The sequence below is a fragment of the Protopterus annectens genome, chromosome 13.part0 (assembly GCF_019279795.1).
Source record: "Protopterus annectens isolate FY-2018-M chromosome 13.part0, PAN1.0, whole genome shotgun sequence".
Lineage (NCBI taxonomy): Eukaryota > Metazoa > Chordata > Ceratodontiformes > Protopteridae > Protopterus > Protopterus annectens.
This window is the reverse complement of record NC_056747.1, coordinates 579,797,845-579,822,242: the sequence shown is the minus strand read 5'-3', so window position 1 is coordinate 579,822,242 and position 24,398 is coordinate 579,797,845. Positions and strand designations below refer to the sequence as shown.

Below are 24,398 nucleotides of genomic sequence, written 5' to 3'. Positions count from 1 at the left end.
TCTTGCAGGGCTGTTGTAACTGGGTCTGTGCTAAGAAGGCATGCTTGGCTCAGAAAGCAAACTCTGCCTGATCATGTTAAAGCAAAATTGTTAAACGCCCCCTTACAACAGGACTGTCTCTTTGGTAATAAGGCTGAAGAAGTTTTAAAAAATATGGAAGATAAAGCTAAATCTATGCAAACTGTGAAAGATTTCTTACAAGTACAACCTCCAAGATTTAGTAGGCACTGTCCTATTAAGAACTGGTCCTTTCCAGTTCCTTCGAGAGCCACTCAAGTCAAGCCCAGACATTACAAAGGCTCCAAGTTTCAGTCACAAGGGACTTTTAGAACAAAACATTGGGGTGCCTCCACCTCCAAATCTGGAAACAAGGCACCTCCCTATGGTAAACAGTCTCGATGACTTCCCTCTACACTCACCAAGCACGTACCTTTTAGCCACCCCTCTGGGGGGGAAACTGGCACTTCATGCAAGAAACTGGCAAGTTATAACCCAGGACAAGTGGGTTTTAAATATAGTATCCCAGGGATACAAATTTCATTTCCACACGTTGCCAATCCCAAACAGATGGCCAAACCTGCCCCCAAATCTCTGGGCAGAGGCCCAGAAACAAGTACTGTCCCTCATGAACATGGGGGCTATTCAACCTGTACCAGAAGAGGAAAAGGGACAAGCTTTCTATTCAAGAAGAAAAGACGAATCATGATGTCCAATTCTGGACTTATCTACTCTAAACGCATTTCTGAACATTCCAAAATTCAAGATGCTGACTCTTCAACAGTTACTTCCTATGCTAGGCAAAGATGCCTGGTTGGTAACTCTAGACTTAAGAGGCTTACCTGCATATCCCAATCAGGGAATCTTGCAGAAGATACCTCCACTTCAAAGCAGGCTACTTGCGTTACCAGTTCTCTGCACTGCTCTTTGGCTTATCTACTGCACCCAGGGTCTTCACAAAGTGCCTGGCTCTAGTAATTGCATTTAGCAGGCAAAGAAATATTCAAATATATCCATACCTGGATGATTGTCTATTTCAGGCAGAAAACAAGGACATTCTTCTAAAGCATCTGGCATTTGTAAAAAGGGTGCTAACTTGTCTAGGGTACACCATAAATGAAAAGAAATCACAACTGGTACCCTCTCAGCAAATTACATTCGTGGATGCAAGCTCGAGTACAACTGCCCAGATGGCTTACCTAATGCCAGAAAAGCAAATTTATTTGGTAACTTACTTCAAACAGGTGGCCACAAAAACCCTGCTATCTGCAAGACAAATTTTGCAAGCCTTTGGGGTTCATGGCCTCCTGCATTCTTCTAATTCCATATGCAAGGCTGCATATGAGGAAACAAGATTATGGAGTCAAACAATTATTCCTATCATACCTTGCCTACAACTAGAGTTCTTGTGGTGGGCAGAGGCCTGCCACCAAAACAAGGGACTGCCATTCACTCCACCTCCTGCCGCCGAAACCCTAACTACAGACTCATCAGATTATGTTTGGGGGGCTCATCTGGCAGGGAAGTGCATTCAGGGCATATGGAGCCCAAATCAAATGCACCTTCATATCAATCAGAAAGAGATGCTAGCTGTACAGAATGCACTGACAGCCTTCAAGGACTACTTTCATCCAAGACAATTAATGGTAAAGACAGACAACACCAGGGTTATGTGGTACATAAACAAGCAGGGGGTACACACTCCTACCCCCATTGCACACTAGCCATGGCATTGTGGAACACAGCCTTGACCAAATACAACTACAAGCTCAATTCCTGCCAGGAAAGCTGCATACTCTGGCAGACGAACTAAGCAGAAATCTCATGGACCCACACGAATGGAAACTGGAACCACTGATTTTCAACATGTTGACACGCACATGGAGGAGTCCAGACAGATCTTTTTGCCTCACCCCAGAACTATCAGTTGGACAAATTCTGCACAAGAACTCATCACAAAAAAGCCTGGAAAGTGGATGCTCTGTCATTCAGCTGGCAAAACCTATCAGTCTATAATTTTCCCCCTCTGCCTCTGCTCTCCAAAGTTCTACTAAAAGTTAAACAGTACAAACCAAAAATTATTCTGATTGCTCCAGACTGGCCTCGCCAGCACTGGTACCCACTCCTTGCGCAATGTGTCGTACCTTCCACCGTGGCACCTGCCTCAGACACCTTACTTACTGTCTCAGCAGAACAATCAAATTCTGCACACTTAGCTCCAAACTTTGAATCTTGCAGCGTGGTTAATCACCAAAATTCACCCTTAGCATCCCTCAGCAAACCTGTGACTGATGTCATTTTGGAGGCGAGAAGGCCTAGTACTAGAAAATCTTATGCTGACAAATGGAAAAGATTCTGTGCCTGGAACCAATCACAAGGAATAAGCACAGCAGTGCCCAATATTCCTCAGATTTTACAATACTTAACTGAGATGCTTCACAAGGGCCTGTCCTTTTCTTCCATAAAAATCCATGCCTCAGCCATTTCAGCTCATTACAACATAGAACCTCCCCTCTTCTCTCATTCTCTGCTAAAGCAGTATATCAGAGGGGCCAAAAATTTAAGACCACCCAGGAGATCTCCAACCCCTGCCTGGGACCTCAATTTTGTATTGGAAAAACTCGCTCTCCCTCCTTTCGAGCCAGCTGCTACTGCAGACTTAAAATTTCTCTCCTGGAAAACAGCTTTCCTTTTAGCAGTCACTTCAGCTAGAAGGATTTCTGAATTACAGGCTCTTATGGCAGTGGAGCCTTTCATTATGTTTCATGTGGACAGGGTGTCTCCCAGGACCAATCCACCCTTCATGCCTTAAGGTGGTATCCGCTGTGGCTCTTAATCAGACCATTCACTTGCCAACTTTCTTTCCCAATCCACAGAACAAGGGGGAGCGGATTCTGCATTCATTGGATGTACACAGACAACTTAGATTTTACTTAAACAGGACAAAATCTCTAAGAAAGTCTGAACAACTACTGGTGGCATTTGCTGCAGGAGCAGACGGATAGGCTATTTCAAAGCAGACTATTTCCAAATGGATAAGCCGTTGTATTCATTTCTGCTATATGCACCATGGTAAAACTATCCACCAGGGGATCAGATCTCATTCCACCAGGGCTGCATCTACTTCTACAGCCTTTCTCAGAGGTGTTCCTACCAGAGACATTCCAGAAGCTGCTACCTGGAGCTCAGTTCATACGTTCACCAAACATTACCATTTACCTTTCTTCTCTAAATCCAGAGCTGGCTTTGCCACTGCTGTCCTGCAGGGCCTTATAGCTGGTCCTAATGCTGTATAGGTACATCGTCCCAACCATAGCTTTGGGAATCTACCCAAATGTAATGACTGCAACAGTGAAACACAAAGAACATAGCACAGTTGTGTACACTTACATAAATGTAGATGCTCGAGTGTATTCACTGTTGCAGTTCTGGTGTCCCTCCCTCCATCCCCTTTCTTCTCTTTCCTTGCAAAGGGGACATATTGGTATTTACTTTCTACTGGTGGGGTTCTTCCACCAGAATCTGGCTCCTACTTGGGGGCTCCTGACAGGTTAGGGCAAGAAAACTGATGTAATGGCGTCGGCTGCCTTACTTTATACTACTGACGACCTGACATCAGTCCTGAAGCAACAGCAACAGATAAAGAAATACTAAGTCTCTGGTATTCGGGCCGGCTGAGGGCTACCCTGCCAGCGATAACCCAAATGTCATGACTGCAACAATGAATACACTCGAATATCTACATTTATGGTAGGTGTACACAACTGTACTTCATGGTATGTTCCCAACGCGGTTGTAATTTCCTTTCTCCTTTCAGGAGGAAGACACTTAGTAAGCCTGAATGACTTTGAATTCCCTGGCAGTTTGTGAGGTATCATTGACACTTTTTCTATATGTACTTTGCTGTAGAATTTTAATTTGTTATAATTTTGTAGAAATGCATTGGTAAAATGGTCCTAGTTCACCTACAGTAGTGTCTTGCTTAGGTAATATTCCTAGATCATTTTAATTTGATTCATATTACTTCTACGCATTCAGCTAGAGACCAAGTGAATATTTAAGTAGTAAGCACTTGGTCATTTATATATTTATATATTAAAAAAAAAAAAGCGTTGAATATGAAACAGTCCAAGTCATAACAGAAGTTAAACTTTAAATCATGTGATTGTCATTTCTGCATCTTTTGTTTAGATGTACGACAGAGGTTGGGGAAGAGACCACATACTCCTGAAAAAAAACATGCACATACTCCTGAGAGAAAACGTTCACATACTCCTAAAAGAAAGCGGACTCATTCCTCAGAGCGTAAAAGGACACATTCATCAGAGAGAAAAAGATCACGTTCATCTAGCAGAAAATCCAAAAGTAAAGTGTCTGTTATTCACCATGAGACTGTATCAGATATTCATAGCAGACTAGGAAATAATAAGCAAGATGTCAGAGGTCTGTATTCTGACAGCAGAGACAGGAAATCAGGTAGGTGATGTGCTGGAAAAACATTGCCTTACTTTAGGCTAAATTTCTTCATTTTTCATAGAAAGTTAACATTCAGAAGCTCTTTCTTGAAGTATGGTAAAAAGAGGTGAACAAAGGCATTGCATCAAGCTTTTGTACAGCCATCTCATCAGTTGAAGTTTCTGTGGTACTGCTTTAGTCTCTAGTATTCTTTGATGTTCTTCGTGTTTCACTGTTGCAGTCATCACATTTGGGTTATCTGCTCTCAGTAGCCCTCAGTCAGCCTGATTATCAAAGTCTTGGGTCCTGCGTCAGTTGCTGTCTCCTCTACCGACGCCATCACATCAGTCTTTCTTGCCATGCCGTGCCCGAAGCAGAAGCAGTTCGCAAGTGCCGGTTGGCCAACTCTTGAAATTTTCGTTTTAGAACCAAAGTCTTCAACTAAAGCTAAGTACCCAGTTGGGGAAACTTTTTCTTGCTCTAAACCAATGTCAGTAAAAGTCAATAATTGTATTTCTTGTGGAAAGCAAGTACCTCATAAAGATTTTCATTCTTACTGTAGTCCTTGCCTAGGCCCTGACCATGACGTACCTCACTGTCGGATTTGTGCCTTATTTAAACCACGAACTGTCCGTCTGTATATTTTCGCTTCTAAACATTTTGGTACTCTGTTCAATTACTCAGATGTCTTCGGTAAGCCACCCGACTACCGACATTCTGAAAAAGCGCAAAGATAAAGACAGAGACAGGCCGCCTTGGTCCAATGCTGCCGACAACGCTTCTCCTAAGCTAGTCGCCAGTTCGCCGGTACTCAGTGAGGCGCTTTCGCAGCCCCTGATACCCGCTACTTCAGATTTGCAGACCTCTACTGAGACGCATTTGGAGTCCGGTATGCAGCGAGATGCTTCACCTGTGGACGAGTCCGGAGCCGCTGTGTGGGCACCGGCTTCTGAGGATGTATTCAGGCCTACTGACTTGCATATTAAACCAACGCCATCTTCTTCAAGGCCTAAAACTCGAACCATGCCTAGAAAACCGACTTCCAGACCACATGGTCAGGCCTCTGTACGTAAAAAACAAATGATAATGGCTGAGGACCTTATTACTTTAATCAAGGGAAGCCAACCTTCCCCCTCTGAGTCCTAGGACTGACTTTGCATATGATACTTCTGACCAGGATTCTGAAATTTCCGTTTCCTCTGATGACCAGGATTTACCCTTATCTACCTATGAGGATTCTGATGCAGAGGACTCTATTCCCTCTGCTTCTCCCCCAGAGGATTTTTCTTTTGGTGAAACTTTGCATACTCTTAGGGAGCATTTTTGCCAGGATAGAGACTTAGGGATTTCTTACTCCTGCCCCAACACAGGCCTTTAGCTATCCCTCCTGTGCTAGACATTGTTGATGATGCCTTTTCGGAATCTAACCTGGCCCCTGACTCTCTACCTCCTGCTCCCTGAAAACCTGATAGATATTGCAGGGTTCCTGACTCTCACAAGTTCCTTTTTAAAAATTCTACTGCGGATCCTGAGACCATTTCACAGGGACCCAAGGGTATTAAGGCTACTACTGCCAAAAATCCTACCCCCTCTGATAGAGATTCCAGGGACCTGGATAGATGGGGTAAGAAGGTATACACCTCTGCAAGCTTGGCCACCAGGGCCTTAAATTGCCAGTTTCATATGTTGTATCAGCAGCATATTATTGGATTGCTTAAACAGAAAATTATGTTGATTCCTGGTTGTGCTGAAAATAAGGATTTACAGCATTTAATACATTCTGCTGAACAGGTTGGAAAACATACTTTGCAGTGTGGTTTTGAGTCGCTAGAGGCATCTTGCAGGGCTGCTGTCACCAGGTCTGTACTTAGAAGCCATGCTTGGCTTAAGGAGCAATCTTTGCAGATCATGATGTTCTTCGTCTTCCATTGCTGCAGTCCTTACTATTGGGTATAGTCCGCATCCAGTCGGCCCGAATACCAGAGTATAAGGCTGACGTCGGTCAGGGCGCATTAGACTGACGTCAGTACGTCAGGGTACTAATGCGCATGACCGGCGTCATATCCTCAGTCTTTTTTGCCGCGCTGTCCGATGCAGAAGCAGTTTTGCGAGTGCAGGTTGGCGTTCTGAAATATTTCCGAAACCGGAGTTTCAGACCGAATCAGAGTTGGCTAAGTACCCCGTTGGGGAACATTTTGGTTTTTTTTTCTTGCCTCAGTATTTAACCGGATGTCAGAAAAAGTGAATAACTGTATTTCTTGTGGGAAACAAATACCTCATAGGGATTACCATACATTGTGTATACCTTGTTTAGGGCCTGAGCACGGCGTTGTTGGTTGCCGCTCTTGTGCTAGGTTTAACAAACGCACTATTAAGAGGAGGTTAGACTGTGCCAGATTAGTGTTTGGGAAGCGTTGCAATTATAAAATGCCGTCGGATGCTCCGGCGCCGCTTCGTCTAAGAAGCGCAGGGACAAAACAGCGAAGCCTAGGGTTGATGAACCGGCAGTCCCAGGCGTCGGTTCTTTAGATGGCTCAGTGGAGCCAGAGGTTTTGCCAGGAGTTTCTATAGAGTCTCAGGCAGAAACTTTACTGTTACAGGATGTACCCTCTCAGGAGGCAGGCCAGGCTGAGGGGCTTCTCAGGTAACTATTCTTCCCTCTCTTCCCAAAGTAGTTAGAGCCTCTCCTTCTGTTGCCAAAACTTCTTTTAGAGGTAGGCCAACTTCAGCTTCAGTAGGGCTTCTCCTAGCCTTCGGGTTCTGTACCTAAGAAACATATGCTTAAAATGGCAGAAGATTTGATTACTATGATTAGAGGTTCTATGGGCCCTCCTGATAAGAGGCCTAGAGTGGAACCAGAGTTTGACAGTTTTGAACAGGGTTCAGGGGCTTCTGAATCTTCTGCGGAAGATTTGCAGGAGTATCCTCATTATTCTGATTCTGATGTGGATGATGCCACTCCTTGGCTTCTCCTCCTGAGGATTTTTCATTTTCAGAGACTCTGCATTCCATGAGGGAGCACTTTAAATGGGAAGGCCAGGATTACTCTGATTCCAGGAAGAGGCTTAGGGAATTCTTGTTTTTACCCCAGCATAGGCCCTTAGCTATACCGCCTGTGTTGAATGTGGTGGAAGATGTTTTTGCAGAGGCTTCCCTGAACCCTGATTCTTTGCCTCCTGCTCCTGTTAAACCTGATAGGTACTATAGGGTGCCCGAAGCTCATACGTATTTGTTTAGGAGTCCTAGGGCGGACCCAGAAACTGTTTCTCAGGGGCCTAAAGGTGTTAAGGCCTCTGTGGTTAAGAATCCTGTTCCCACTGACAAAGAGGCAAGGGCGTTAGATAGGTGGGGTAAGAAAGTGTATACTTCTTCCACTCTAGCCATGAGAGCGTTAAATTGTCGGTTTCACATGCTGAAATATCAAAATTATCTCCTTTCACAATTGAAATCTAAGGTGGATGCTTTGGCGGAAGGTGTTGATTGTAAAGACTTGCTGGATTTAGTTTATGTGTCTGAACAAGTGGGCAAGCATTCTTTGCAATGTGGTTTTGATGCTGTGCAGGCCTCCTCGAGGGTGGCTGCCACTAGTTCTGTTCTTCGCAGGCATGCCTGGTTGAGGGATCAAAATTTGGCTGAGCATGTTAAGACAAGGATTTTGGATGCTCCTTTACAGTCTGATGTGTTGTTTGGTTCACCTGTGGAAGCAGTTTTGAAGAAAATGGAGGACAAAGCTAAGTCTATGCAAACTGTTAAAGATTTTCTGCAGGTACAGCCACGAAGTGTAGTAGAACTTGGCCTGCGAAGGGGTGGACATATCCTGCTTATGATTCCCAGTCTAGGGGTAGGTCTAGGCGTGGTAGGGGCAGGGCTCAAGGTTCTTTTAGGCCTAGAACAGGGAGTTCACCTGCTCAGACTTCTGGTGAGGGCAGGGGTCAGTCCTTTCGTAAACAGACCCAATGACTTGCCTTTTCAACTGCCAGTAGATTCTCGTCTGGCAGCTCCTTTGGAAGGACAACTGTCTCTTTTCAAAGGAAATTGGGATTTAATTACTCAAGACAGGTGGGTGTTGGACATCATTCTACCAGTCCCTGTGTCAAAAAGGGGCCTAGGATTTTATTCTCGCATGTTCCTAGTACCAGAGAAGGGGAACACGTGGAGACTGCTTTTGGATTTATCTCTCCTCAACACTTATCTGGACATTCCCAAGTTCGAGATGTTGACGTTACAACAGCTTTTACTCCTGCTGGGCAAAGATCACTGGATGGTAACTTTAGGTCTCAAGGAAGCTTACCTTCATGTGCATATCAGGCTAAGTTACAGGAAGTATCTGCGGTTTCAAGCTGGAGATTCTCATTATCAGTTCTCTGCATTGCCCTTTGGCTTATCTACTGCCCAGAGTATTCACAAAGGTTCTGGCTCCAGTGATAGCTTACTTCAGGCTACAAGGACTTCAAATCTATCCTTATTTAGACGACTGCCTGATTCTGGCTCAAGAAAAGGAAGACCTTCTACAGCATCTGGAATATCTTATAGCAGTGCTAAGATGCCTAGGGTATTCTGTGAACGAAATAAAGTCCAGTCTGGTACCCTCTCAAGACATGTGCTTTCTGGGTGTGAGACTGAATACAGCAGCCCAGATGGCCTTTTTAACCCCGGACAAACAAAAGAGTCTGTCACTTTACTTCCATCAACTATCTCATCAGTCCGTGCTGACTGCAGAGACAGTCCTTCAAGCATTAGGGTTCATGGCATCTTGTATTCTGGTGCTTCCCAATGCCAAACTGCATATGAGGAAGTTACAATGGTATCTCAAAATGTATGGACACAGCACTGCCAGGATTTAGACACTGTCATTCAAATAATACCTTGCCTTCAAAGAGTATTTTTGTGGTGGGCTCAGGAATGTCACCTAAACAAGGGACTCTCTGTGACCCGGCCATAGGCGAGTCAGATTTTACCGACAGATGCCTCAGACATTGCTTGGGGAGCTCATCTAACTGTAAAGTGGATACAAGACAAGTGGCCTGCCAGACTACAGCATCTACATATCAACATAAAGGAGATGTTAGCAGTCCAGTTAGAATTTCTGGCTTTCAAGGAGTTACTTCTTCCAGGGCAGGTGTTGATTCTAACAGACAACACAACTGTCATGTGGTACTTCAACAAACAAGGGGGAACACATTCTTATCCTCTATGCAGGCATGCAATGATTTTATTGGAGACTGCGCACGCTTGCACCTAACTCTTCAGGCAAGGTTTCTGCCAGGAGCACAGAACTCCTTCGCAGATGTGTTAAGCAGACAAATCATGGATCCCCACAGTGGAAACTGGATCTTCATGTATTTCAGAAATTGACAGTGTCATGGGGAACTCCAGACATAGATCTGTTCTTCTCCACTAAACCACCAGCTGCCACAGTTTTGCACAAAGGGGTTTCATCACACAGCTTGGAAAGTGGATGCTCTGTCTTTCAGTTGAACAAACCTTCATCTGTATGCCTTTCCACCTCTGCCTCTTCTTCCAAAGGTACTGTTAAAGGTCAGACAGGACAGGCCAAGGATGATTTTGATAGCTCCAGATTGGCCTCGGCAACACTGGTACCCTCTACTACGGAGTCTGGTAAAGAAGCCTCCATGGCCTTAACCTTTGATTCCACATCTGTTATCCCAGCAGGACGGTCATCTGCTCAATGTCAAGCTTCACTCTCTTCCTCTGACAGCCTGGCATATTCTGTGTTGAAACACAGCAGGTCTCAACTTCCTCAACAAGTTTTAAATGTGATTATGGAAGCTAGAAGACCTAGTACGAGGAAAGTGTACGCAGCAAAATGGAAGAGATTTTTATTTTGGAGTAAAGCAAAGAATTTGGAGATTTCTGAGCCTAATTTGAGTATGGCTCTTCAATATCTTACTGAGTTACTGGACAAGGGTCTGTCCTTCTCTTCCATCAAGATTCATGCTGCAGCAATCTCAGCTCACTATGATTGTGACCCACCATTGTTTTCGCATCCCTTGTTCAAGCAGTTTCTTAGAGGGGCTAAGAATATAAGACCCCCACGTAGAGCTCCTACTCCTGCTTGGGATCTCAATTTTGTGTTGGAAAAACTTACTCTACAACCTTTTGAGCCTGCGGCTACTGCTGAATTGAAATATTTGTCATGGAAGACTGCTTTTTTGTTGGCTATTACTTCTGCAAGAAGGGTGTCTGAGTTGCAGGCCCTTATGGCAGTCGAGCCCTTTTGATTTTCCATAAGGATAGGGTATCATTACGTACTAATCCTTCCTTTATGCCTAAGGTGGTTTCTAGTGTGGCTTTAAACCAAACTATTCATTTGCCTACCTTTTATGCAGATCCCCAAAATAAAGGGGAAAAGATTTTGCATACTTCGATGTACACAGGCAATTGCGTTATTACTTAAGCAGGACTAAGGATTTTAGGCAGTCTCCGCAGTTGTTTGTTTCTTTTGCTTTGAGTTCAGAGGGCAAGCCTGTGTCAAAACAAACTATTTCTAGGTGGATTGGCTTTTGCATTGCATTTTGTTATTCCCATCATGGCAAGGAGGTTCCAGCTGGGATTAGGCCTCATTCCACTAGGGCTACTGCCACTTCAACAGCATTTCTACGGTGGGGTGGCAACTAAGGATATTTTGGAAGCAGCTACTTGGAGTTCAGTGCATACTTTCTCTAAGCATTATCACCTTCCTATCTACTCTACGTCTAGGGCTGGTTTTGCCACAGCTGTTTTGCAAGGCATGTTGTCAGCTCCTGCTTCTTTATGATTTGCCAGCCTCCCTTACCTCTGCTTTGGGATTCTACCCAATAGTAAGGACTGCAGCAATGGAAGACGATGAACATAGTACAGTTTTGTACGTAGCATAAATGTAGATGTTCGAGGATTCCATTGCGGGAGTCCAATTTACCCTCCTTCCCCTCTGTGTTTAGGGGTGGTTGTGTGGGTGATTTACCTGCTTATATTTTTGTATATATTGTTCATGTTTTGGTGCAGGTATTTTGGGCCTTGTCTTTTTAGGGTCTTCTGACATCTGGGGCAAGAAAAGACTGAGGATATGACGCCGGTCATGCGCATTAGTACCCTGACGTACTGACGTCAGTCTAATGCGCCCTGACCGACGTCAGCCTTATACTCTGGTATTCGGGCCGACTGGATGCGGACTATACCCAATAGTAAGGACTGCAGCAATGGAATCCTCGAACATCTACATTTATGGTAGGTACAAAACTGTACTTTAAAACTAAATTGCTGGATGCTCCCTTAAATCAGGACCACCTGTTTGTCAACAAAGCAGAAGAAGTTCTTAAAAAGATGGAGGAAAAAGCTAAATCTATGCAAACTGTTAAATATTTCTTACAAGTACAGCCTCCAGGATTTAGTAGACATTGGCCCTCTAACAATTGGTCCTTTCCTGCCTCTTCCAGGCCTTCTCAGTTCAAACCCAGAACCAGCAAAACACCCAGGTTTCAGTCCCAGGGTACGCAGAGGACTAAGCAGTGGGGAGCTCCCACTTCCAAATCGAGGAGTAGTAAGACTCCCCCCTATGGTAAGCTGTCTCAATGACTTAACTTTTAAAACTCCCAAGCACTTCTCAACTGACTGCTCCTTTAGGGGGAAGGATTGCTCTGCAAGCAAAAAAACGCAAACTCATTACCCAGGACAAATGGGTTTTAAATATAGTTTCCCAGGGATACCGATTTCACTTCCACACATTACCAACCTCAAACGGTTGGCCACGTCTACCCCCAAATCAGTGGGCAGATGCTCAAAAGCAAGTACTTTCTCTCTTAAGATTAAAGGCTATTCAGACTGTATCAGAAGAGGAAAAGGGACAAGGTTTCTACTCAGACTTTTCTTGGTACCCAGAAAAGACAATTCCAAAATTCAAAATGCTAACTCTTCACCAGTTGCTTCCCATGCTAGGCAAGGATGCCTGGTTGGCAACATTGGATTTAAAGGAAGCCTACCTGCACATCCCAATCAGGGAATCTTGCAGAAGATACCTACGCTTCAAAGCACGCTACATGCACTATCAGTTCTCTGCACTGCCCTGTGGCTTATTTACTGTGCCCAGGGTATTCACAAAGTGCCTAGCTCCAGTCATTGCATTTTGCAGGCAAAGAAATATTCAAATATACCCATACCTGGACAATTGTCTTATTCAGGCAGAAAGCCAGGACTTACGTTTGAATCATCTGGCATTTGAACAAAAGGTGCTAACTTGTCTGGGGTACGCCATGAATGAAAAGAAATCACATCTGGTACCCTGCCAGCAAATTATATTCCTGGGAGCAAGCTTGAACACAACTTCCCAGATGGCTTTCCTCACGGCGGAGAAACAAATTCATTTGACAACTTACTTCAAACTAATGGCCACAAAAACCCTGCTATCTGCAAGGCAAATACTGCAAGCCTTAGGGTTCATGGCCTCTTGCATTCTACTAATTCCATATGCAAGACTGCATATGAGGAAACTACAATGGTATCTAAAAAGCCTATGGTGTCAACATTCTCAGGACCTAGGATCAATGATTCCCATCATCCCTTGTCTGAAGACAGAGTTCCTTTGGTGTGGGCATAGGTCTGCCACCAAAACGAGGGACTGCCATTCACTCTACCCCCTGCCGCCCAAACCCTAACAGACTCATCAAATTATGCATGGGGGGGCTCATTTGGCAGGGAAGTACATTCAGGGCAGATGGAACCCAAGTCAAATGCATCTGCATATCAATCAAAAAGAAATGTTAGTTGTACAGAATGCTCTGACAGCCTTCAAGGACCACATTCTTCCAGGACAATTAATGATAAAGACGGAACACCACCATTATGTGGTACATAAACAAGCAGGGGGGGCACACATTCTTACCCTGTCTGTAGGCTAGCCATGGCATTGTGGAACACAGCCCTGAGCTATCAGGTGCATCTACAAGCCCAATTCCTGCCAAGAAAACTATACTGGCAGATGAACTAAGCAGAAAACTCATGGACCCACACGAGTGGAAACTGAAACCAAGGATTTTCAACATGTTGACAAGCAAATGGGGGAGCCCAGATATAGACCTGCTTGCCTTTCCCCCAAAACTATCAGTTGGACAAATTTTGCACAAGGACTCCCCACAAACAAGCTTGGAAAGTGGATGCTCTGTCCTTCAGCTGGAAAAAACTATCCTCCACCTCTACTCTCCAAAGTACTAGACGAACCAAGGACGAGTTTGATTGCACCAGACTGACCACGCCAACACTGGTACTCCCTCTTGCGCAGTGTGTCATTGTTGGCCCCATGGCACCTGCCTCAGTCTCCTACTCTATTGTCCCAGCAGGAGGACCAAATTCTGCACCCTCAACTTCAAACACTGAATCTAGCAGCCTGGCTAATTACATAATTTCTCCTTTACCATCCCTCAGTAAGCCAGTGATGGGTATCATTTTAGAGGCAAGGAGGCCTAGTACTAGAAAGTCTTATGCTGAAAAATGGAAAAGATTCTGTGCCTGGAACCAATCCCAAGGGATGAGCACAACAGTGCCCAATTTACCTCATATTTTACAATACTTAACTGAGATGCTTCACAAGGGGCTGTCTTTCTCCTCAATTAAAATTCACGCCTCAGCCATCTCAGCTCATTACAACAGAGAACTAGCCCGCTTCTCTCATCCACTGCTTAAGCAGTTCCTCAGAGGCGCCAAAAACGTATGACCACCCAGGAGAGCTCCAACTCCAGCCTGGGACCTCAAATTTGTGTTGGAAAAGCTCACTCTTTTTCCTTTCGAGCCAGCTGCCACTTCGGACTTAGAATTCCTTTCCTGGAAAACAGCTTTCCTTTTAGCAATCACTTCAGCAAGAAGGGTATATCAATTACAGGTCCTCCTGACAGTGGAGCCTTTCAGCATCTTTCATGCGGACAGGGTGTCCCTCAGGACCAATCCCTCCTTCATGCCCAAGGTGCAAGGTGGTATCCAGTTTACCTCTTAATCACTCCATACATTTGCCAACCTTCTTTCCTAATCTACAGAACAAAGGGGAACAGATTCTGCACTCCTTAGACATGCGCAGACAACTTGGATTCTACTTGGACAGAACTAAACCTCAAAGGAAATCTGATCAACTGCTGGTGGCATTTGCTGCAGGGGCAGAAGGGAAGGCTATTTCAAAGCAAACCATTTCCAAATGGATAGGCCATTGCATTCATTTCTGCTACAAACACCATAGAAAACCTATCCCACTGGGGATCAGACCCCACTCTACCAGGACTGCATCTACCTCTACAGCCTTTCTCAGAGGTGTCCCTACCAGGGACATCCTAGAATCTGCCACCTGGAGTTCTGTACATACTTTCACTAAGCATTACCATCTGTCAATTTTCTCTTAAATCCAGAGCTGACTTTGCCACTGCTGTCTTGCAGGGCCTTTTAGCTGGTCCTAATGCTATTTAAATTCCTCCTCCCTACTTTAGCTTTGGGAATCTACCCAAAAGTGATGACTGCAACAGTGAAACACACAGAACATAGTGCAGTTGTGTACACTTACCATAAATGTTGATGTTAAGAGTGTATTCACTGTTGAAGTCCTGGTTACCCTCCCTCCAGCCCCCTTTCTTATTTTGGATATACCTCTACTTTCCTTTTCTATCTTCAAAAGCTTTTTGGTGTATTTGCTTTTTTGTTGGAGGTATAACCTTGTATATTTATAGATTTAATTGCTTCCCATTAAGGGGGCACCTGACATCTGGGGCAAGAATAACTGATGTAATGGCGTCGGCTGCTTGTTTTATACCCCTTATGACCTGACGTCATGGAAGAAGGGACAGCAACCAACGCAGGACCCAAGACTTTGTTAATCAGGCCGACTGAGGGCTACTGCAAACAGATAACCCAAAAGTGATGACTGTAACAGTGAATACACTCGAACATCTACACTTATGGTAAGTGTACACAACTGTACTTTCTTTGTGTTTCACTGTTACAGTCATCACACTTGGATTATCTACCTGCAGATAGCCCTCAGTCGGCCCGAATACCAGAGACTTAGTATTTCTGCGTTGGTTGTGTCACTGCAGGACTTGCATCAAGTCGTTAGGGGTATAAAAACATGCAGCCGATGCTATTACATCAGTCTTTCTTGCCGAGGAGCCCAAAGCAGAAGCAGTTTGCACGAGTGCCGGTTGGCCGCTACCTGAGTTTTCGTTTCTGAATTGAATCATCCTGAAGTCTTCTAAAGCTAAGTTACCCCATTGAGGATCCTTTTTTCTTGCTCTAACCGATGTCAGAAAAAGTTAACAATTGTCTCGTCTGTGGAAAGCAAATACCACACCGAGATTTCCATTCTTACTGCATCACCTGTTTAGGCCCAGACCACGGCGTACCTCGCTGTCGGTTTTGTGCCTTGTTCAACGCCCGAACTATTCGTCATAGGGCCCTTATTGTCACTAAATACTTTCATTCTTGATCTCTGTATTCCGAAATGGCTTCGGTAAGCCATCCGACTACTGAGCTTCCGAAAAAATGTAAGGATAAAGACAGAAACCGCACAGGTCAATAACTGCTACAATGCTTTCGTTAAGCTAATCGCCACTTCACTGGTACTCAGTGAGGTGCTTTCGCAGCCCCTGATGCCCACTTCAGTGGATTTGCAGGCCTCTACCAAGACCTGTTCGGAGCCCGGTATGCCACGAGACACTTTGACTACGGAACCTGTGGAAATCTCTGCCTTGGACGGGTCCGGAGCTGCTGAGTTGGCACCACCGGCTTCTGAGGAAGTTCTTCGCACTACCGATATTTGACACAAACCGATGACTTCTTTTGCATCTTCAGTTCTGTCTAAAACTACTGAGTTTCTAAGGCCTAGAGTACGAGCTACGCCTAAAAAACCGATGACCCAAACTCAAGCACCTGCTTACTTGCCACAACATCAAATGCTTAAAATGGCAGAAGACCTTATTATGCTAATTAGGGGAAGCCAGCATTCCCCTGCTAAGAGAAAGAGAGACCTGTCCCCAGCAGCTTTAACAAACCAAGAGTCAGATGAATCTGAGGTATCTGATTATGAAGGCATGCCTTTATCTGCTTATGAGGATTCAGATGGAGAGGAATCTATTCCCTCTGCTTCTCCTCCAGTGGATTTTTCTTTTGGTGAAACCTTGCATACTTTAAGAGAGCATTTCCACTGAGAATGCCAAGACTATCCTCAGTCCAAAAAGAGACTTGGAGAATTTCTAGATTTGTCACAACATAGGCCTCTAGCAATACCCCCAGTCCTGGATGTTGTGGATGATGTTTTTATGGAGTCACGTCTAACTCCTGATACTTTACCCCTTGCTCCTTGGAAACCAGACAGATACTACAGAGTACCTGACTCTCTCAAGTTTCTTTTCAAAAATCCTATTGCTGACCCAGAGGTCATCTGCCAGGGGCCTGAAGGTATCAAAGCAACTACAGCTAAGAATCCCCTTTGGACAGAGATTCCAGAGGTTTAGACAGATGGGGTAAGAAAGTGTGCACCTCTGCAACTCTCACCATTATGGCTTTGAATTCCCAGCGTCATATGCTAAAGTACCAACAACATATCATGGAACTTATTAAGCAACAATTGGCTACCTTTACAGTCTGTGCAGAAAATAAAGAATTACAAGAGCCTATGCATTCTGCAAGCCAAGTCGGCAAGCATACTTTGCATTATGGCTTTGATGCCCTAGAAGCATCTTGCAGCGCAGCAGTCTCTGGTTCTGTACTGAGAAGGCATGCTTGGCTTAAGGAGCAGACCTTGCCAGACCATGTCAAATCAAAATTACTAGACACTCCTTTGAACAAGGACAATCTGTTTTGCACCAAAGCGGAAGAGGTTCTTAAAAAGATGGAAGAAAAAGCTAAGTCTGTGCAGACAGTCAAAGATTTCATGCAAGTACAGCCGCCTAGATTCAGTAGGTATTGCCCCCCGAAGCATTGGTCCTTTTCAGCACCTTCAAGGCCATCTCAAAATAGACCCAAGAGAAACAGACTCCCCCAGACTACAGTCTCAGGGTATGCAGAGATCTAAGCAATGGAGTGCCTCCACTTCAAAAACAGGGAGTTCTAAGCCGCCCCCTTATGGAAAGAATTCACAATGACTTCTCAACTACACTCCCCACCTATGCCCAACTGCTCATGCCTGTAGGAGGAAAACTTGCCCATCATGCAAAAAACTGGACTTCCATCACCAAAGACCGATGGGTCCTCAACATTGTATCCCAGGGGTACAAATTTTACTTCCACTCACTGCCAACCCCAAAAGGGTTCCCAGACTTTCCTCCAAACCAGTGGGCAGAGGCACAAAACCAAGTTCAATCCCTGCTTCTCCATAAGGGGAATTCAACCTGTTCCTGCAGAACAGATAGGTCAAGGGTTCTATTCCAGACATTTCCTGGTACCCAGAAAAGAGGGCACTTGGCACCCAGTCCTAGATCTTTCCATACTAAACACCTTCCTGGTGGTACCAAAATTCAAAATGCTCACACTTCAGCAGCTTCTTCCTATGTTGGCCAAAGATGCCTGGTTAGCCACCCTAGACCTAAAAGAAGCCTATCTGCACATCGCTATCAGGGACTCATGCAGGAAATACCTACACTTCAGTGCAGGATCTGTGCATAATCAGTTCTCTGCACTTCCCTTTGGCTTATCAACTGCTCCCAGAATATTCACAAAATGCCTGGCTCCAGTCACTGCCTACTGCAGACAGAGAAAAATTCAAATATACCCGTACTTGGACGACTGCCTGATTCAGACAGACACTCAGGAATTGCTGTTGCAGCACCTGACATTTGTAAAAAAAAAAAACTTCTAACTTCCCTGGGGTTCTCTATCATTGAAAAGAAATCAAAACTAGTCCCCAGTCAAAAGATTGTATTCCTGGGAGCAAGCTTGGCCACAGCATCCCAGATGGCATTCCTTACTCCAGAAAAACAAGCCTACCTGACAGGCTACTTCACTCAAATGGCCACCAGAACTCAGCTATCCGCAAGGAAAATCCTGCAAGCCCTAGGGTTCATGGCCTCTTGCATCTTACTAATTCCATATGCCAGACTGCATATGAGGAAACTTCAGTGTTACTTAAAAAGTCTTTGGTGCCAGCATTCTCAGGACCTGGAAACTGTAATTCCTGTCATACCTTGTCTAAGGACAGAGTTTCTTTGGTGTGCAGCAGCATGCAACCACAACAAGGGACTTCCCTTTACTCAACCCCATGCCGCCCAGACCCTGACCACATGCGCATCAAACTATGCCTGGGGGGTACACCTGAACGACAAGTGCATTCAGGGCCAGTGGAGCCCAAGTCAAATTCATCTACACTTCAACCAAAAAGAGATGCTAGCTCTTCAGCACGCTTTAACAGTTTTCAGATCCCTACTCTCCCCAGGACCCCTGCTAATAAAAACAGACAACACCACAGTTGTGTGGTACATCAACAAGCAGGGGGGGAACTCACTGTTACCCATTCTGCAGGCTAGCCATGACCCTGTGGAACACGACCTTGGACATGCAGGTCCTTCTGCAAGCTCAATTCCTGCCAGGCAAACAGAACTCACTGGCAGACTTAAGCAGAAATCTCCTAGAACCACACGAGTGGCAATTAGAGCCCAGCACCTTCAGCCTTTTGATTCAGAAATGGGGGACCCCAGAGGTGGATCTCTTTGCCTCCCCCTGCAATCACCAGCTCAGCAAATTGTGCACCAGGACACCTCACAGCAGGGCCTGGAAAGTGGATACTCTATCCTTCCAATGGGTAAACCTCTCAATCTATGCATTTCCCCCTCTGCCCCTTCTCTCAAGATAAGACAGGACAGACCAAGGGCTATCCTGATTGACCCGGACTGGCCATGCCAGCACTGGTACCCACTACTGTGCTGCTTGTCACCGGTGCCACCCTGGCACCTACACCAGAGCCTGACCCTCCTCACTCAGCAGGAGGGATAGATCTTGCATCGGCAACTGCAAACCCTGAATCTTGCAGCCTGACTTATTCCTTGAATTCTCCCCCTGTAACCAGTCTAAGTAAGCAGGAGCTGGACATCATTCTTGAAGCCAGAAAACCTAGTACAAGGAAATCCTATGCTGATAAGTGGAAAAGGTATTGCTCCTGGATTCAATCTAAAGGAGAGGACACAACTCTGCCCTCCCTACCTCTAATCCTGGATTACTTAGCAAATTTACTCCAGAGAGGCCTATCCTCCATAAAGATCTATGCCTCTGCCATCTCGGCTCATTACAATGCTGAGCCACCCCTTTTCTCTCACCCTCTCATCAAACAGTTCCTGAGAGGGGCAAACAGCTTAAGGCCACCAAGGAGAGCACCCACCCCTGCTTGGGACCTTAACTTTGTACTGTAAAAGCTCACGCTACCCTTTTTTGAGCCTGCAGCATCAGCAGAGTTAAAATTCCTCTCTTGGAAAACAGCATTGCTTCTGGCCATCACTTCAGCTAGAAGAGTGTCTGAGCTACAGGCACTAATGGCTGTGGAACCCTTCATTATTTTTAATGCTGAGAGGGTCTCCCGCAGGACTAATCCTTCCTTTATGCCTAAAGTGGTGTCCAGTGTGGCTCAAAACCAATCTATCCATTTGTCAACCTTCTTCCCTAATCCTCAAAATAAAGGGGAATGGATGTGCACAGACAGCTCAGATTCTACCTGGATAGGACTAAGCCCTTCAGGAAAACTGACCAGTTATTACTCAGTTTTGCACCAGGGGCATTGGGCTTGGCCATTTCAAAACAGACAATTTCCAAATGGATAGCACACTGTATCCATTTCTGCTACAAACACCATGGAAAACCAACCCCTCAGGGTGTCAGAACGCATTCCACTAGGGCAACTTCTACTCTACTGCATTCCTCATGGGAGTCCCTACCAGGGACATTCTGGAGACTGCTACATGGAGTTCTGTACAGACATTCACCAAGCATTACCACCTGCCTATATTTTCCAAATCTTGGGCGAGTTTTGCAACTGCAGTCCTGCAGGCCATACTAGCCAGCTCAAACTCTTCTTGAATGCCTCCACCCTTTCTTCAGCTTTGGGAATCAACCCAAGTGTGATGACTGCAACAGCAAAACACGAAGAACATAGTACAGTTGTGTACACTTACCATAAATGTAGATGTTTGAGTGTATTCACTGTTGCAGTCCTGGTTTCCCTCCCTCCAGCCCCCTTCTCTCTCCCCTCTCTCTGTGTATGTTACTCACCCCTGGCAAGGGTATTGGTATTTACCTTTTACTGGTGGTGATTTTCTCACCATAGCTTAGCTCCCTGTTGTGGGGGGCTCCTGACATTTGGGACAAGAAAAACTGATGTAATGGCATCGGCTGCCTGTTTTTATACCCCTGACGAGCTGACGTCAGTCCTTGAGTGACAGCAACTGATGCAGAAATACTAAGATGTTCTTCGTGTTTCACTGTTGCCGTCATCACATTTGGGTTATCTGCTTGCAGTAGCCCCAGTCGGCCTGATTATCAAATTCTTGGGTCCTGCATCGGTTGCTGTCTCATCTTCTGTGACGTCAGGTGGTGAGGGGTATAAAGCATGCAGCCAATGCAATTACATCAGTCTTTCTTGCCGTGTGGTGCCCGAAGCAGAAGCAGTTCGCAAGTGCCGGTCGGCCGACTCCTGAAATTTTCGTTTTCGAGTTTCAGAACCGAAGTCTTCAACTAAAGCTAAGTACCCCATTGGGAAAACTTTTTCTTGCTCTAAACCGATGTCAGTAAAAGTCAATAATTGTATTACTTGTGGAAAGCAAATACCTCACACAGATTTTCATTCGTTCTGTATTCCTTGCCTAGGCCCTGACCACGATGTACCTCGCTGTTGGTTTTGTGCCTTATTTAAGTAATGAACTATTCGTCATTGGTCTATTTTCGCTTCTAAATACTTTGGTACTCTGTTCAGTTATCCAGATGTGTCTTCGGTAAGCCATCCGACTACCGACATTCCGAAAAACACAAAGATAAAGACAGAGACAGGCCGTCTAGGTCCAAAGCTGCCAACGACGCTTCTCCTAAGCCAGTCACCAGTTCACCGGTACTTGGTGAGGTGCTTTCGCAGCCACTGATACCCGCCACTTCAGATTCGCAGGCCTCTACTGAGACCCATTCGGAGTCCGGTATGCCACGAGATGCTTCAACTGTGGAACCTGCGGATCTCTAACTTGGATGGGTCCAGAGCCGCTGTGCAGGCACCGGCTTCTGAGGGTGTATTCAGGCCTTCTGACTTGCATATTAAATCAACACCATCTTCTTCTTCAAGGCCTAAAACTCGAACCATGCCTAAAAAAATGACGCCCAGACCGCATGGTCAGGCCTCTATGCCTAAAAAACAAATAAGAATGGCTGAAGACCTCATTACTTTAATCAGGGGAAGCCAACCTTCCCCCTCTAAGAGACCTAGGAATGAATTTGCTTATGATACTTCTGAACAGGATTCTAAAATTTCTGTTTCCTTTGATGACCAGGATTTACCCTTATCTACTTAGGATTCTGATGGCAGAGGACTCTATTCCCTCTGCTTCCCCCCCAGAGGATTTCTCTTTTGGTGAAACCTTGCATACTCTTAGGGAGCATTTTCGTTGGGAAAGCCAGGATTGCTCTGATTCTAAAAAGAGGCTTAAGGATTTCTTACTCCTGCCCCAGCACAGGCCTTTAGCTATCCCTCCTTACTATACATTGTGGATGATGCCTTTTCGGAATCTAGCTTGGCCCCTGACTCTCTACCTCCTGCTCCCAGAAAACCTGATGGATATTACAGGGTTGCTGACTCTCACAAGTTCCTTTTTTGAAATCCTACTGCGTATCCTGAGACCATTTCACAGGGACCCAAGGACATTAAGGCTACTACTACCAAAAATTCTACCCCCTCTGATAGAGACTCCAGGGCGCTGGATATATGGGGTAAGAAGGTATACACTTCTCCAACATTGGCCATTAGGGCCTTAAATTGCCAGTTTCATATGTTAAAGTATCAGCAGCATATTACTTGGATTGCTTAAACAGAAAATGTGTTAATTCCTGATTGTGCTGAAAACAAAGATTTGCAGGATGTCCTTCAAGGATGCATCTGCAGTCCTTACAAATGGGTTGTCCTGTCGTCAGGCAGCCCTTTGGTCGGCCGGATTCCAAAGTCTGGGTCTGGCCTCGGCAGGTGTCGCACTTCACCCGACGTCATCTCTGCTGGTCTTCGGGTATAAAGGCATCAGCCGACGCCATTTTCCCCAGTCTTTCTTGCTGCGTGGCGCCCGAAGCAGAAGCTGTTCGCAAGTGCCGGTCGGTCAGATCCAGAGATTACTACTACCGAATACTACTTCGAAGACTTCTAAAAAGCTAAGTACCCCGTTGGGGACTCTTTCTTGCCTCAGCCGATGTCAGAAAAAGTGAATAACTGTTTAAATTGTGGGAAACAAATACCTCATAAAGATTTCCACTCTTACTGCTTACCTTGTTTAGGCCCAGACCACGGCGTAGCAGCCTGTTTAGCCTGTGCTTCTTTCAACCGGAACGCTTAGGCGCCGGTCGGAGTTTGCTGAACAGTTTTTCGGCTCAGATTTTGCGTACATTATGCCGCCGGATCCTCCGACTTCTCAAATTGTTAAGAAGCAAAGAAAAGACCGACACTCGCGGTCCGCGTTTCGCCGAAACCATGGTTAAGCAAACATGAGTGTCTCGGTTTCGGCGAAACCGAGCAAACGGTCAATCTTCAGCCGAATCCATGACTACTACCGAGGCCCCTGCTACCCTAGTTGAATCGGCCTCTGAAATTTTGCCTACTAATGTGGTTTCTCTAGAATTATCGGACACCATCCCTTTGGATGTCACTACCCCAGCACGTGGTGCTGCTAGGCCTCCTGCAGCCATGTCTATAAAGGCCTTTACCAGGGCTAAAGCAGCCAAAACTGCTAAGTCTGTGCCTGTTAAGCCCCCCTCTCACAGGCCCAGTTCCAGTTCCCAAATGCTTACTCTGGCAGAGGATCTCATCTCTTTAATAAGGGGATCCCAATCTCACCCAGACAGGGCCTCTCAGCCTCCAGAAAAGAGACCTAGAGCAGAGCCCCCTGAGCCAGTGTCCTCAGATGACTCTTCTGATGATTCAGACAATACAGACCATCCAGAGGCTCCTTTTACTACTTATGAAGATTCCGATGCTGAAGAATCTATACCTTCTGCCTCTCCACCAGAGGAATTTTCCTTTGGGGAAACCTTACATGCCATGAGAGAGCAATTCCAATGGCAGGGACAAGATTTCTCAGATTCAAGAAAAAGGCTTAGGACCTTTCTACACTTACCACAACATAGGCCCTTAGCTATACCTCCAGTTCTTCCTGTTGTGGATGATGCATTTAATGATGCTTGCACTGCTCCTGATACTTTACCTCCAGCCCCTGCCAAGCCCGATAGGTTTTACAGGGTACCGGACACTCATCACCACTTATACAAGGCTCCTCTTGCAGATCCTGAGACTATCTCCCAGGGGCCTAAGGTAGTAGCTTCGACCTCAGCGAAAATCCCTCTCCCTTCTGAAAGGGAATCCAGGTCCTTAGAGAGATGGGGTAATAAAGTATACACCTCTGCTACTCTCTCAGCTAGAGCTTTGAACTGTCAGTTTCATATGATCCAATACCAAGAGTTTATGCTTGATCAGTTAACTAAGAAACTGTCCTCTGATGATTCCTTAGATAAGAAATATGTTTTAGAAATGGTGAATAACATTCAGCAGGTTAGTAACCATTCTTTAAAATGTGGCTATGATGCACTGGAGGCTTCATTTAGATCAGCCATGACTGGCACAGTTATAAGAAGGCATGCATGGCTGAAAGAACAGGTCTTGCCGGATCATGTTAAAACAAAGCTATTAGATGCTCCTATGGATAAGGTCAGTCTATTTGGTCCTCCTGCCCAACAAGTAATGAAGAAAATGGAAGAGA

At 45.4% G+C, this 24,398-nt stretch overlaps 1 protein-coding gene across 1 annotated transcript in view; it reads left to right on the top strand.

The window, feature by feature from the left end:
- NCBP3 (nuclear cap binding subunit 3) overlaps positions 1–24,398 on the top strand; it is a 1,620,559-nt gene that overhangs the window by 1,401,579 nt on the left and 194,582 nt on the right. Inside the window, exon 12 of the mRNA XM_044054866.1 lies at positions 4,189–4,473. Within this exon, the coding sequence (XP_043910801.1) occupies positions 4,189–4,473 (285 nt within the window). The remainder of the gene's footprint in view (positions 1–4,188; positions 4,474–24,398) is intronic.